Source organism: Staurois parvus, unplaced genomic scaffold (genome assembly GCF_062004578.1).
Source record: "Staurois parvus isolate SC_StPar_1 unplaced genomic scaffold, SC_StPar_1.0 ptg000402l, whole genome shotgun sequence".
Lineage (NCBI taxonomy): Eukaryota > Metazoa > Chordata > Amphibia > Anura > Ranidae > Staurois > Staurois parvus.
In genome coordinates, this window is record NW_028318198.1 from 9,785,347 (window position 1) to 9,801,953 (window position 16,607).

General features: G+C 41.1%; 1 protein-coding gene across 1 annotated transcript in view; it reads right to left on the reverse strand.

The window, feature by feature from the left end:
• ASPM (assembly factor for spindle microtubules) overlaps nt 1–16,607 on the reverse strand; it is an 88,327-nt gene that overhangs the window by 14,553 nt on the left and 57,167 nt on the right. The window contains exons 17-21 of the mRNA XM_089686627.1: nt 14,089–14,217; nt 13,643–13,837; nt 7,622–13,396; nt 4,934–5,083; nt 1,067–1,258 (exon numbers count right to left, since the gene is read on the reverse strand). Coding sequence (XP_089542753.1) covers nt 1,067–1,258; nt 4,934–5,083; nt 7,622–13,396; nt 13,643–13,837; nt 14,089–14,217 — 6,441 coding nt within the window. The remainder of the gene's footprint in view (nt 1–1,066; nt 1,259–4,933; nt 5,084–7,621; nt 13,397–13,642; nt 13,838–14,088; nt 14,218–16,607) is intronic.

The window sequence follows — 16,607 nt, forward strand, 5'->3', positions numbered from 1 at the left end:
TTTTTATTTTTCTTATTGCTAGGCAGATTTAAAACTACATCAAAAAACACGGCAAAAAAAGGAACTCCATGCTTTTCTGCAGCACTTCCATTGATGTATATAGAACCAAAAACGCAACTTTTTGCATTCAAAAAAGTCCCTGACCCTTTCCAAAAAAATGCACCGAGTGAAAAAGCGGAGATGTGAACGTGTCCCATAGGAAATAGTGTTAAAATGGACTGTACTGCCTTTCGGCAAAACGCTGCAAAAAACGCTTAGGTGTGATCCTAGGGTAAGTCCCAACTCCAGGCAACTAACAAAATTACCCCTTGCAGTGCTGGCACAGCCCCATTGCAAGGCATAGTTGCTTCTTGTTGTCTAGGGGGAACAAAAAAAAAAAAATTCAAAAAAAATATTTACTTACCCAATCCTCCCTTCAGACATCAAGACCAAAGCAGGGTCCGTAGCCCTGCATTGGGAGTGATGATGCTGAGGGACAGTCCAATGCCAGAGAATGGGTGTCATCTGCCAGTGGAGTATCAGCCAATTAAACCTTTCTTTTCTCCCCTAAACAAAATTAGCCCAGACAGATAGGGGATCTGTTCCATATCTAATGAAACAGATGACAGTCGGATCTAAACGGACAGGTGGTCCGTTTACATCCAACATGCCCATAGAGGACAGTGGGCTGTGTCTGTATCTTCTCTACACAAGCAGAGCAGACACGGATGTTGTCATCCGCCTGCTTAGTGGGGATCAGCAGACAGATCCCCTGCAGAGCAGGTAGAGATCACTAGCAGAGTTTACCTGTGTGAAGGGGGACTTAAAGACCCCCTTTCCTCCCATTTACAGTAGTGAGCGCAGTGTCACCTGCAGATTTGAGAACAGGATAGTTCACGGCAACATTTCAACAGTGGTGGGAGATTTCATACATACAGTACGTACATTATACATAGTTATCCTCCTAATCTCTAAAATACATCCTGTGAAATATATCTTGTGTGTAATTTAATGTTTATGAATTCACCCAATATATACGCAGACACTACTGTGATATAAAAATTGCAGATAGACAAAGTTATGTTACCTGGAACTTGACAATTCCGTAGGTCACCTTTGCTTGCTGCTTGCGTTGAAGAAAAACTCTCACACACCTCTGGATTCTAACAGCTGCCAGATTCCTGCGGTGTAGCCAGGATCGCACCACACGCTGCACACAGACTATCTTCTCACGTGTGCAAAGAAATTTCCTGTGCTGTACTCTGGACCGATACCATCTCTGCAAATCAAATCATTTATTAGCATCTAAGGATTCCTTTATATTTGCAGTTGGGAGGCAGCAAAAACAAGTGGCTGAGCTAGGTTTTATTGACCCCCCCTTCCTTAAGCTGAAAAAGGCAGCCAGACAGGGGTGTATACATCCCATGGCAAAAGTTAAACCCTCTGTTGCTGAGGCAGTACCACCTCTAAATGTGACCCAAGTGAATTGCCATGCTGTAACAGCGTGGTGTGTGGCATTTACAGGATTGAAATAGTCATTTTTCAAAGGTGAGGCAATGTTAGCTGGACGTCTCAACAAAGTCTAGGCAACGATTTGTGCGGGCACGAGAGCCCATTCATTTGAATGTACTCCCATGCCTCAGGACACGCAGGGAAAATGTCCCTGCGCTACTTGGGAAATCGCAGCCCGCATGGGAACTGAGGTTTCCAGTATGGTTGCAATTTCCAGTGCGGACGGCGTGCCATTATATTCCTCTGTGTAGGTGGTGCGGCTGTAGGTATTTGTGTGGGTCCCATAGCGGCACCACCCGCACAGATGTGAACCAAGGATAAGGGTCCTTTCACAAAAGCATCATCAGCTCAGTCATGACAAAAAAGAAAAAAAAGAAAAAACAAAAAAAACACACACATGAAAACTGAATCCTTTTAATCAGTTTGTACTTCCATCTTCAGTTCTGTTTACATCAGTATACATTTGCCTTTCACAGGTCTACTTTTATTTAATAAAAAGATACAAAAAAAGGTTTCTTGCCTAAAAACAGAATGCAGTCTTTATAGCAATGCATTCCATTTTTGTAAAGTGAATACAATAAAGTTATTTAAAGTACAACTAAATGCGAAACATAATTTTTTAGTGGAGATGGATTAGAACATCTGTCAGTTTTTATTGCCATCTGCACCCGTTATAAGATTCACCCTCTCTATATGTCCTGTTTACCATTATCATTGAAAGTAAAATAAATTCCCAACAGAAATTGAATGGAATTCTCGCCAATGGGATGCTGATGGCAAAAAAAACCAAAAACCAAAAAAAAAAAAAAAAAAAAACCTGGCGGGTTGGACATCCCTTACTCTATCCAAAAAAACCTATAGTTCTACTTGTTACTCAACCTGTACAGTGAAAATCAGTCTGTGTATGCAGTATAAAGCATGCTGGTTATACTCACTGTGGAACTTAAGGGGTTAATCCTCCGTATTGTATAATAAGGCTGTTTTTGAAAGGGGAGGATCAGAGAAGACAGGATCAGTCCCCAATCCATCTGCTGTTAGTACAGAGCTCTTGAAGGCACTCTAGCAATACACACCAAACTGAGCATGTGCAGGTTTTTTTTTTTTTTTGGGAGGGTGAATATGGTCGGCACAGTGCCAATCGGCACTGTCCACACTGAGGGGTCACTGGTCATACAGCCTCATAGAATAGTCAGAGGAGAATGAAAACTCCTCCTACAAGGTTTAACCAGTGCTCGGCCAAACACTGATCGAAATCAGAAGACTGCTATAAACTGCTGATGAGAAAATATATTTAGCAGTTCATATTTACTAAAAAGAAATTGCATTTCCACATTTTGTGTACTGTAAAAGACCAGATAGATGTAGCGAATGCAGGGTCCTGGGTTTAGTAACACTTTAAGGTTAAAAAAAATTTAAAAAAAAAGGTGAAAAAACTACTTTGACCCCTTGATGCCGATGTACGCAAATTAGCAGCCTCGCAGAACTGGGCTTTTTTCCATGGGGCTGTTAATTTGTGTACCTGTCTGTGCTGGCGCGCTCCCAGCACAAAGACCAGGGTGTCAGTAAGAGCCCCGAAACTCTCGTTTCCGGGTCACATGATCGTTGTGATAGCCTCTGATTGGATATGACCATGATCATTCATTGTGAAGCCTGCCCCCCTTGTTTTCTCTCTCCAAATGGAGGAGAGAGATACATTGTAGCTCTCTCTCTCCTTTCAGAGAAAAAAGAAAAGTGTGTGATTAAAAATATAAATTAAATAAAAATAAGAATAAAATTAAATTTAAAAAAAATCCTAGATCAAGATTTGATCTAGGTCAGTGCCAGGTGTTTAGGTCAAAAGGTCAAAGTCAGTTTTTTAATGTTTAAATTAGTAATCAATTAGTGGCAGAATAAACAAAAAAACAAACAACAAAATGCACACTATTGTTTTTTGGCTACAGACCAAAGTCACAGAGCTGGCCCAGGCTTTCCAGGGTTCCCAACAATATTGTCGAGATCCACCCATATGCTTGACCGGCAGATGGCTCAGCCTTGCTGACAGCCTGAGCCAGCCGCTCCCGCGTCCTCCACAGCCTGTCACTCCAGTGAGGCCTGGATAGTCAGTGACTGACAGTCACTGTTCTCTCAAGACTGAGAACTGAGCAATCAGCAACCTTTGATTGCTCAGTTCTCAGTGTACAGACGATGGGACACAGCTGTAGCATCGGATCAATGCTGCAGCCATCTAGGTGAGCATATATATATATATATATATATATATATATTTATTTTTCCCCACTCTCTTAACCACTTCCCAACCGCCCTATAGCAGAAATACGGCTACAGTATTGTTCCCTACACAGCCATGCAAAGCAGTGTGATTACAGTGAAGCACACGGACATAGCTTATAATGAAACAGCACACTGTTAATCCTTTGATCACCCCTGATGTTAACCCCTTCCTGCCCAGTGCCATAAGTACAGTGTCAGTGCTTTATTTTTTTTTTGTTTTAGCACTGATCACTGTATTGGTGTCACTGGGGATGTCAGTGACACAAAGTCAGTTCCCCCCCATTGTCAGAATGCCCGCAGTCCTGCTATAATTCGCTGATCGCCGCCATTACTTTTAAAAATAAAATAAATCCCAGTATATGTATGTATGTATGTATGTATGTATGTATGTATGTATGTATGTATGTATATATATATATATATATATATATATATATATATATATATATATACCGCCATTTGTAAATGCTACAACTTTCACGTAAACCAATTAATTTACATGTATTGGGAATTTTTTTTAGCAAAGATATGCAGTAGAAAACATGTTGGCCTAAATTTATGATGAAATTTGATTTTTAAGTCTTTTTTTACTGTTTACGTTTCATAGCAAAAAGTAAAAAATAGTTTTTTTCTCAAATTTGTTGTTGTTTTTTTTTTTTTAATAGTGCAAAAAAAAAAAAAAAAGAAGAAGAAGAAGCACAGGCAATCAAATACCACCAAAAGAAAGCTCAATTCATGGGGAAAAAAAAGATGTAAATTTCATTTGGGTGCAGCGTTGCATGACTGTACAATTGTCAGTTAAAGTAATGCAGCACCCGAACACAAAAAATGGCCTGGTCAGGAAAGGGGGTAAATCTTCTGGAGGGCAAGTGGTTAAAATATGATAAAATATGATAAAACAGCCACACAAGCATAAGCAGACGGAGCTAAGAAAAGGGCTTGCCCATCTCTCTGTGCTTGACACATGTGCTGCTGTTTTATCATTTTTATGAATAAAAAATGATTCTCTGGATGTGTGGCTGTCCAGATCTTCTTTCCGCTTTCGGTGTATTAACCTGAAGTAGAGGCAGCCTTAACAAATGTGTATAAATATCACCATGACTTGACCTGTAAATAGTAATATGGTTCTCACATTTAATTGTACAGGCAAAGCTCTTTATACCAACCATACCTGAATATAAATGACATGGCAAATTTGCTTCTGTGCTTTTTTAAGCGTAAGATGAGCCCAGAACCACCTCTGGATCTTCACAGCGCACAGATGGTGATAAACAGCAGAGGCAAACCTTAGAAGCCGTCTTTCTGTGTTCCATTTGGCGATCTAGAAAGACGATGATACAAGTCTGGATCAGAAGAACACACAACAATATTCTCGAACAGAAAGTACAGGTACATTGGGACTGTACTGGTCAGTCTTACCTAGCACAGTCCCAAAGCAAGATGGAAAAGGCTTGTTTCAGATCAGACCAATTCACTTGCAGTACTTTTATTTTCAGCACAGAATGACGCAATACTCCAGATTGTGGCCAATAAAACTTAACCTCCCTAGCGGTCTGATTATGTCCATATTTCTGTGCTCAAAGTGGGACATTTTTTTGCATGGAAATATGTCGTTTTTTTATTGTAGGCCTGTAATTTTTAGGAATAGCTCACTGAAATCTGTCCTAACAAGAGTCTAGTAAACATCCCAGGTATGATAAAATTTGAAACACAAAATCATAAATTGTAATAAATAATCATAAAGAATAAATTTAATTCAATAATATAATCAAACCAAAAACACTGAAATTTGAAATATAGCGCCAAGTTCGCACATCACTGAGCAAAGTCGCAAAAGCGTTTTCAGTGTCTGATGATGAATTTCCCCCGGAATCATTATCACTCAATTCTGCAAGTGGTTCTAATTTACTAATCGCTGTTCTCTAGCTGGTCTGAAACCGCTTTTGACCTAAAGGGATGCTTTTTGGACGCCATGGACTTTTCTCAGTTTCCAGGCAGTAAGAACAGTAAAATGCAGGCAGGGCACAGGACAAAGCACTCGGGAGAAAATGTCTGTGAAATGGTTTGATACAGTAATGTTTTACTATGTGATTTTAGTGAATGTCACTTTTAAAATTTTCAAATTTCCCGCCAGTTCCATCCCTGTACGTCCTGACGTCGCAGGGGACAGAACCCAGAAGACAGATGCCAGCATCGGCCGGAGGACATTACAGGGGACACTGCAGGAGGGACATCGTGGGAGCACAGGACAAGGTAAGTGCAGAAGAGATCCCGGAACAACACTGCGGGGTATTCCCGAGTGTAGTTCGGGGTTACCGCTTGTGGTGCTGAAACTTTACCCCGAGCTACACTCGGGAATACCGCCAGGGAAGTTAAAGAAATGACACATTGTAACATTTCATAAAGGTCACACACAAAAAAAGTAAAACCAGTGAGATGAGCAGTTTACAGCACATTGGTAACGCGGTTATCGCACTGCATGTCAGTGGCTGTGGCTCTTAAAGTTTATATAAACCCAGCAATACACTTACACCTGGCTTCTCTATCTATGCTCTATCTATGAAGCAGACCATACAGGAAAGGAAGGAGAATCTCTGGAATTAGGATATGAACAGCAAAAACCTGCATACAATAATAAAATGGGTCTTTTACTGCTATGTGCCGCACAGATTCTGGTTCATTCTTGTTCCAGCCACAGACAGCAATATACTGTACGCTAAAGTGGTTTTAGAACTAAGGTGGTATGGTGGTAAGTCTAAACTTTTTTTACCTTCATTCATTCTTTGCATCAAGTCAAAAAAACACCCCATTACATCTCCTAGATTGTAAGCTCCAACGAGCAGGGCCTTCTTTTTCCTCTTGTACCAAATTGTATTGTAACTGTAATGTCTACCTTCAATTTGTAAAGTGCTGTGCAAGCTCTTGGCGCTATATAAATTCTGTATAATAATATAATAATGTCCAGGCTCCTGCTGCCATAAGTCAAGTTTCCATGAAGAAGGAGCAGGGGGCATGGCTTACTGGCACTATGTGTGTCTGTGGACACACACAGCCCTGCAAGAGACTTTGTATGCATGGGTGCCTCCTTAGCACCTGACATGCTAAAGGAGGCACCTCAAGGAAGGAGGAGCTAACATCACCAGTGCCAGAATAGGGAGAAATAGACTTTTCTGTGCAGTATTGTTGCACAGACCAGGAACCTATAACCTTTTAAAAAGAAAGAAAGAAAAATACATTTGCCTTTAATATCACTTTAACATTCAGACACTATTGCTTGCCATCACAATCTGTTCATGAAATACTTAAAGTGGTTGTAAACCCTTAAATATACCGGGTGAAGTGATTGGCCTCAGGTGAGACACAGAGGTGAAACATATCTCCCTACATAGGTTGTACCTGTGTATCTATAGCCATCTTTCCTTTACATCCATTCAAAGAACAGAATTTATACAGGATATCCCAGCTCTGAAAATCGAGGAGGGGGAGCTGAAGTTAAACAGTGATTGGAGAGAAGGGACACACCTCCCTTCACACAGCTCATAGAAACAGAGCTGAGACAATCAACTGGAGGTCCCTCCCTGTCCCCTTTTTTCTCTTGGTGTCAGGATAACTTGTCAGAAGCAATTCATGCCGACACAGAGGAACGAGACAGCAGACAGAAATAACACTTCAGGTTCTGGATTGAGACAAGAACACACTATTGAGGGATATGCTTTGCTCACAGTTCAAGGTTTACAACCGCTTTAAGGAGTATACATATAAAAAAAAAAAAAAATTCCATTGAAACTGCATATAAATGTATTCTGTGCAAATGGGGGTCTGTCCTTTGGACGGGTGGAAACTGAAATTAAGAACCCACCTGGCTCATTAAAGCAGCATGATGAATTCTCTTAAACAACCGCTTGGCGTTGAATCTTCTGACTGTTGCCTGCACAAGGATTATTTGCTTTTTTGTGTTCAAGAAAGCAGCCCTCTGGCATCTCATAGTAACGAGAGATTTATACCATTTCTGAATAGTCAGTGCAGCTGCTCTCTGCTTTTTATACATCTGCATAGCCTTTTGCATTCGATAGCAAGTCTGTAACTTTATGGCAGATGCTCTAAGCTGCAGGAACTGTTTCCGGCACACAGCCATACGATAAGACGACTGAAGTAGCCTTGCAGCTCTCTCCTGTTCAACATGTTTGCGTGCAACAAAACCTCTGAAAGCAGACTGAATTACAATAGCAGACCTTCGCATGGACAAATACTGGACTCTTTGTAGATGGACTTGGTGACATCTTCTATACCAAGACTGTATACAACAGGCAGATTCCACCATTAATTTGTGTCTCTTTCTAGTCCTATAGCCCCTGAAGGCAGCCTGAAGCCTCACCGCTGCAGACTTGGCCTTTATAAAGGCTCTTCTTTCCTGATACATCTTCCATGTAGTTTGGATGACCACTGCAGCCTTGACTTCTCTGGACTTTTTGGCACGGAAAGCTCGTTGAATTGATAATACCACTTTTCTAAGATCATTGTACTGCTTCACTGCTTCATTCTTCAAAAGCGTTGCTCTAAAACGTAACTGTAATGTTTTTGTTGCCTTTAGTATACTTAGGTAAGATCTTCTTTGTTTATGCATGCGATAAAAGGTCTGAATTATGGCAGCTGCATCGTGCTTTTTTCTTATATTCCTACGACCCTTCATACCTCTGTATGAGGCCTGAAGGACAATAGCAGCATTTTTAAGCCTTAGGTAGCACTCTCTTTCACGTAGAACATATGTTTGATACAGGTAATAATTCTGTTGTAGAACAGTTGATGTTTTTTGGCCTCCATAGGCAGTTTGTAGTGTGTACAATTTGAACATGGACTCAAGCCTTTGCCGCTCTTTGTACATTCTGTAAGCAGACTGAATGCAAATCACAGCTTTGCAACATGTGAGGAACTTTAAACGTTGAGATCTGCCTAGAACAGAAGCTCTGTATCTTCTCTGAAGGCATACCGTTGCAGATCTAAGTTTCAAATACATCTTCCTTTTCAAATAACCTTTAACAAAGCTTTGGATAGTTGTTGCTGCACAGTGAATTTTTTGAAGCTGTCTTCTAACTTTCATGCCTCTAAAAGCAGCTTGCAGCAGTACTGCTGAGTTTTTAGTAGCCTGGTACCAACACAGATCTCGTTCTCCTGTCTTTTTTGCTCTGTATCTCTGCTGGACTGTTTGGGTGGCTTTTACCAAATGTTTGTAGTATTTCTTCTGAATGTACATGCGATAGTTGGACTGTATTACGGTGGAAGCCCTGGCTAGAACTTTCAGCTTTTTGCGTACCCTCATTCCTCTGTAACCCGCCTGTATAGCTATAGCAGCACTTCGGCGTTTCAGGAATAATTCACGTGTATGCCTACTGTCTACTGTTGACCTGTACCAAGCCTGAATCTTTCTAACTGCCTCCTGCTTGGATCTATATAAAACCAAGGCCTTGTAATTTCTGAAAGCAGACTGTATCCTGATGGCCATTGCATGTTTCAAGGCAAGATCTTTTCTTATTTTAAATCCCCTGTAAGAAGCTTGTATACAAATTGCAGATTTTCGTACAGACTGGTATTGAGAATGGCAGTGATGCATTAAAACAGTAGCTCGGTACCATCTTTGGATAAGAAGTGCTGATGACCGTAGTGAAAGATATCGTTTGCGCTCAACATATGTCCTAAATTTCCTCTGTAGAACAGTGACAGCTCCAGCCATGGTCCTTATCTCTTTTCGGACATGCCAACTGCGATAAGCAGCTTGAATAAGGAGAGTAGCTTCCTTAATAAAAGAATATCGAAGCACATCAAAGTCTCTTTGCTTGTTTGCTCTGTATCTCTGCTGAATCACACAGACTGCCCATAGGAACTTTTTATACTGGAGTCTACACTGGTGCATCCTGAATGTGGCTTGGATTTTCAAAGCGGCTTTGTTCATGTGACTTATGCTCTGCCTTAGTTTTGCCCCACGATATGCAGACTGGATTATTACTGCCGACTTCTTCTGTTTTAGGAATGCTTCCCTTTCACAAGTAGAAATTTTAAATGCTCTGTAGTATTGCTGTATGGTAATTGCTGATTGCCTCAACTTTAGATAAACATCACGCTCTTTTTGCATTCTAAAAGCTGCCTGGATGACAGTGGCAGAGGAATTCATTTGTTGAAGTTTCTGTCTGACTTGAAAACCCCTAAAAGCAGCTTGCAAAACAAGTGCAGCTTTCTGAGCCTTTAGGTAATCCTGCTTTTGACGATCAGCAAGCTTTTTTGATCTAAATCTTCTCTGAATACATACTGCAGCTTTTTGAAGGGAAAGAAACCTGCGTCTTGCCAAACAGGACTTAAAAGCTCTTTGAATGACAACTGCAGCTCGGCTCTTTGCCCTAAATTTACGCTGTAGTTTTACTGCACGGAAAGTTGACTGAATGCACAAGGCTGCCTTTCTTGTGTTATTGAAAATCAGCAACTGTTTCTTACTCTCCCGAGAGGCACGGTAACGTTGTTGAACTGTAACAGTGGCCTTTTTAAGATTTTTAAAAGTCTTCTGTTGCTTGACCATTCGGTACCAAGCCTGGATTACCGTTGCAGCTGTGTGCATGCTGTGCATCTGCTCCCTTGTTTTCTTGCCTCTCCATGCAGCCTGCAGGGTGCAAACAGCTTTCTTGAGCTCTAAATAATGTTGCCGTTGCTTCCTGCCTTCTTTCATTGCCCTGTACTGCTTCTGGATTAATACTGCTGCCTTCTTCATCTGGATTATTCGTTGCCTTGTTCTCATACCTCTGTAGGCAGACTGCAGTTTAATGGTACTTTGTTTTATAAGAAGATAAGATTTTCTCTGCAACTTGGCTGCGACCATAGCACGGTATCGTCTCTGAACATAAATTGTTGCTATCCTCAGACGGATATATTCTTTTTTGAGTCTGAAAGAGCGATATGAGGTCTGTATTTTGCAAGCTGCATTGTGCAGATCCAATAAATGTTTCCTAATTTGCCATCCACGGAAAGCAGCCTGCAGGGTGCAAGCAGATTTTGTAATCACTAAATACTGTTGCTGTTGCTTCCTGCTTTCTTTCATTGCCCTGTATTGCTTCTGGATTATTACTGCTGCTGTTCTCATCTGTATTATTCTTTGCCTTGTTCTCATACCTCTGTAGGCAGACTGCAGTTTAATGGTACTTTGTCTTACAAGATGATAAGATTTTCTCTGCAACTTGGCTGCGACCATAGCACGGTATCGTCTCTGAACTAAGATAGTTGCCATCCTGAGACTGATATACTCTTTTCTGAGTCTGAAAGAGCGATATGAGGTCTGTATTTTGCAAGCTGCATTGTGTAGAGCCAATAAATGTTTCCTAATTTGCCATCCACGGAAAGCAGCCTGCAGGGTGCAAGCAGATTTCCTGAGTGCTAAATACTGTTGCTGTTGCTTCTTGCCTTCTTTCATTGCCCTATATTGCTTCTGGATTATTACTGCTGCCTTCATCTGGATTATTTTTTGCCTTGTTCTCATACCTCTGTAGGCAGACTGCAGTTGAATAGTACTTTGTTTTATAAGAAGATAAGATTTTCTCTGCAACTTGGCTGCGACCATAGCACGGTATCTTTTCTGAACATAGATTGTTGCCATCCTCAGACGGATATATTCTTTTTTGAGTCTGAAAGAGCGATATGAGGTCTGTATTTTGCAAGCTGCATTGTGCATATCCAATAAATGTTTTCTAAATTGCCATCCCCGGAAAGCAGCCTGCAGGGTGCAAGCAGATTTCCTGAGCGCCAAATAATGTTGCTGTTGCTTTCTGCCTTCTCTTATTGCCCTGTATTGCTTCTGGATTAGGACTGCTGCCTTTTTCATTTTCTGATATTGCGCACGCTGCTTCTGCATTTTAAACATCGACTGTAACAAAACTGCAGACCTTTGCATCTGGATTATTCTTTGCCTTGTTTTCTCACCCCTGTAAATAGACTGCAGCTTAACTGTATTTTTTCTCAAACAAAGAAACCATTTTCTCTGCGACTTAGCAGCAACTAGAGCGCGGTAACGTCTCTGAATTAAGATCACTGCTGTCTTTAGATGTAAGTATTCTTTTCGGAGTCTGAAAGAGCGGTAGGAAGTCTGTATTTTACAAGCTGCATTGTGGAGATGCAATAAATGTTTTCTAATTTGCCATCCATGGAAAGCAGCCTGAAGACAACTTGCTGCTTCTTTGACCTTTAAATAATTTGCTTGCTGTGCTTTACCAGCTATGTATGCTCTGAAGTGACACTGAATGAGCACTGCAGCTTGTTCCATGGTTTTGTACTTTGTGTAGCAGACATGCATTCTATAGTAAGACTGTATCAAAGTTGCCATTTTGTGCTGTCTCTGAATCGTCTGCCTCACTTTTTTACCCCTCCAGGTGGCTTGCACTTTTCTTATGAGCAAACAAATCTGCAGATATTTTTGCCTCTCTTTCCTGCTAATAAGCAAAGCACGATAGTACCTCTGTATGGTCAAAGTAGCTGTCTTCACTTCTTTGAATTTTCTTTGAGCAATATATTTTCGAAAGGCTGATTGGATGGTGACTGCAGCCATTGTCCATTTCTGTAGTTCTCGTCTCACTAACCATCTGCGGAATGCGGACTGTAGGGTAACAATAGCTCTCTTCATTTTCCAGTATTGCTCCATATCATCCTTCAATTGCTTCTGTCCCTTGTACCATCGCTGAATAGATAAGGCAGACTGTCTCATGCTAAGATAATGCTTTCTTGCTACATAGCGACGGTAAGTGGTTTGTATGGATAATGCTGCAAGATGATGAATTTTTATTCTTTTACGAACGATGTAACCTCTGCAGCCTGCTTGTATACATATAGCAGAGCATTTCATGAGCAAGAAGCGTTCTCTATAATAGGCAGCAACTTTGTTTGCTCGAAATCTCTCCTGTATTATAACTGTGGATCTGCATATTGTAAAATACGTTCTTCTTGTCATATGCATTCTGTAGTTGGCTTGTAATGTTGTCGCAGCTTTGTGCCACAGCTTGATTTGTTTTCTGACTAAAAGGCCTTTAATATTAGACTGAATTTTAATACAAGTTGCCCGCATCTGGAGGAAGGACTTACGTTCTTTGCGCATTAATAGTTTAGCACGAAACTGAGTTTGGACAAAGATCACTTTTTCTCTTAATACAAGATACTCAATTCTCTTTTGCCTCATTCTAACCAGAGACTGTATCTTTACAGCAGCTGCTCGCATAGAGAAGTATTTACGTCTCTCTCTGGACATGCGATAAACGGATTGAATCAAAGTGGCTGCTTTTCTCTTTATTTCCGTTTTACAATTTTGCCATTTCCTGTAAGCTTTCTGAAGCACTAATACAGCATTGGTCTCTCGTTTTAGCTTTAAACATCTCCATCTCCTGAAAGCGGATTGTATGGTAAGGGCAGCAGATTTGAACTGTACAAAGTTTTCACGATCTTTCTTCGCCAACAACCAAGAGCGCACATGCCTCTGGAGAGTTCTTGTTGCATGTATGGTCTTTTTGTAGGCCAAAACAGCCCTCTTTGTTCTCATTCTTGCTTGTAGAAGGACAACACATTTTCTTAACTTCACATAGTATTTTCTGGCTGCATAAAATCTCCAGGTTCTCTGGAATAAAACACACACACACTTCTTAGTTATAACAATGAGCGGTTCAATTAAACTTTATAGTTTGAAAAGACAAACAAATTAAAATTTTGACATTTTGTACTGGAATTTTGATTTTTACTCAAAAAACCTAACCCACCCTAGGTAGTACCCTAAAAAGAAAAACAAAAACAAAAAACACACAAAAAACTTATTCCTGTGTAAAGAACAAAAATACATTTTTAACCCCATGTGTAATGGACACACCTGAATGACAGTGGCTGCAAAGGCCTGATTTTCCTTTTGTTTGTGAAGCTTTAATTTCTTTAGCTCCTTATAGGCCAAGTATTTTCTCCAGTGTTTCTGAATTACTACTGCAGATATTGTTCTCTTCAAAATCCAACGTTGTGACAGAAACTTGCGAACTGCAATTTGAATTACGGAGGCAGCCTTGTGCTTTTTCTGCAAATCAAACAATGCATAATTAGGCTAGACATAACATAGTAATAGAGAAAGTATGCTTCTCTGCAAGTTCCTTATACTGAACACTGTTGTCACAAGCACTAGCATTCTAGAAGTTCTAGATCTATTTGGATAGCAATTTTTCAGGATAATTGAAGTGAAATTCATGGATGCAAATGAGAGAAATAATGATCAAAAATCACTCGTAATAATAAAATCAAGCCCTATTAATTTTTCCTCTGAAAACTGACCTTTAGTAGCTGCTCCTCTGTTGTCACTTTGTACTTTCTCCATGCTGCTTGGATCACTCTTGCAGCTCTAGCCTCCTTACGAAGATCCAAAAGTCGACCACAGAGGAAGGAAAGGAAAGTGATGACAATCTGTAAAACAAAAAAATGTGTTTTAGATTTTGATCATCTGAAACTGTGATTTTTCTTTTATCAATACAATAAATTACACATAAGTTAGGCAAATTTGCATTTCTACTTTAATTGCATTAGTTTACAGATTGGTAAATTGTCATTAAAATTAAAGTAGAATTACAGGCAAAACATTTTTTTTTCCCCATTTTGGATAGAGTAAAGGAGAGTTATAACTCTGGTCAGATTTTTTTTGGCTTCTGTGTCCCACTGCGGAGATTACCCTTCACTTCCTGTCCCATAGCCAAAAAGGAAGTGAGAGGAGATCCCTGCAAATTAAGGGAATTCCTTGGCAACTACCAGGTCACCTGAACTAGTGCTCCCATTGGAAGATTTCCCCTCTATTCCTTTTCTGGGGGCAACCCAAATTTGGGATTTTCTTTTACTTCCACTTTCAATGATAATGGTAAACAAACAATGGTAAGCCCTTCTTTCTCTTTTCTGAAATGCCCACAATCAATCATTCTCAGCTACTTCAGCATCCCTTTTAATGCTAATACTCCTACTTCTAAACTTCTTAATCTAGCCTCTTCTTTTGGCATGAAGCAATGAATGCAGGCTTCTACTCACTCCAATGGCAACATCCTTGACCTTGTATTCTCCTATCTATGCACTCCGTGCAACCTCTCCAATAACTCTCTCCCACTCTCTGATCACCACCTTATTAGCTCCACTCTCTCCGTCTCCCACCTTCTCTCCCTCCAACCACCTAACAATTACCCATAGAAACCTTCGCCACCTCAACCCCTCTCTTCTCTACTCTGCCACTGACCATCTCTGACAAAATATCATCCCTGTCCTGCCCAGATCTAGCCACTTCTATCTACAACAGTTCACTGTCATTGTCCCTAGACAAGCTCGCCCCCCCCCCCCCCACTACATACACAGTCAGGCCCCGCGACCCCTACAACCTTTGGCAAACAGGTGACACTAGAGGTCTCAAAAACAGAGAAAAGCTCTTGAGCATCTGTGGCATAAGACTAAGTCTTAGAATGACTTAAACCAATGTACATCTGCCGTTCAGAAATACTATTCCTGTCTCCACACTGCCAAGCAGACCTATTTGATCACTCAAATTAACACCTTCTCATCCAATCCCCGTCAACTTTCCTCTACTTTCAACTCTTCCTCATCCTCCGCTGCCTCCACCCACTAACTCACTCACTGCCCAGAACGCCAATCACTTCAAAAGGAAAATCGGTACAATTCGTGAGAAGATCTCCGAGCAAATACCTCCCCTACTTAACGCTCCACATCCACAAAGGCAATCACTACTTCCAGCATTCAACCCCGCTACTATAGACGAGGCTGCTAAACCTTTTTCTAACGTCCACCTAACCACGTGCCCCCTAGACCCTGTTCAGTCGCAAATGCTAGTCACCCTCTGGCTCTATCCTACACTCTCTAACTCACATCTTCAATCTCTCCCTCTCTTTCGGCATCTTCTTCCCCAATTCTCTAAAACATGCACTAGTCACACCCATACGCAAAAAGCCCTCACTAAACTCCACCAATCTTAACAACCTACAATCCATCTCCTTAGTCCCTTTTTCCTCCAAACTCCTTGAACGCCTGGTCTACAACCAGCTGAGCAACCACCTCACTCAGAATAACCTTCTTGATCACCTTCAGTCTGGATTTTTCTCTCAACATTCCACGGAATCTGCTTGCCTCAAACTTACAAACGATCTAACGACTAAAACCAATGGACACTATTTTGCACTCCTACTCATCTCTGTTGCCTTTGACACAGTGGACCACTGCCTCCTTAAAAACTCTACTCCTTTGGTCTCCGTAACTGTGCCCTTCATTGGTTCTCATCCTACCTATCCCACCGTACCTTCAGTGTCACTTGCAATTCTACTTCCTCTTCTCTTCCTTTCTCTGTTGGGGTTTCCCAAGGTTCTGTTCTGGGACCCCTCCTATTCTCAATCTACACCTCCTCTCTGGGTCAACTGATTGCCTCCCATGGCTTTCAATACCATTTCTATGCCAATGACACCCAAATCTATCTCTCTACCCCTCAGCTCACTCCATCAGTCTCCTCAGCATCACTAATCTACTAACAGACATATCAGCCTGGATGTCATACCACTGACTTCTCTGTCAAAAGCAACGGCTCAATCATCAATCCACCCCACGTGCCAGGGTGCTAGGTGTAATCCTGCACTCTGAACTATCCTTTCGGCCCCACATCCAATCTCTGTCCAAAGCTTGCCGCCTCAACCTCTGCAACATCTCCAAGATAAGCCCCTTCCTAACCAATGACACCACAAAGCTTCTAACTCACTCCCTGGTCATTTCACGCCTTGACTACTGCAACTCCATCTTCACTGGCTTGCCTTTGCGTA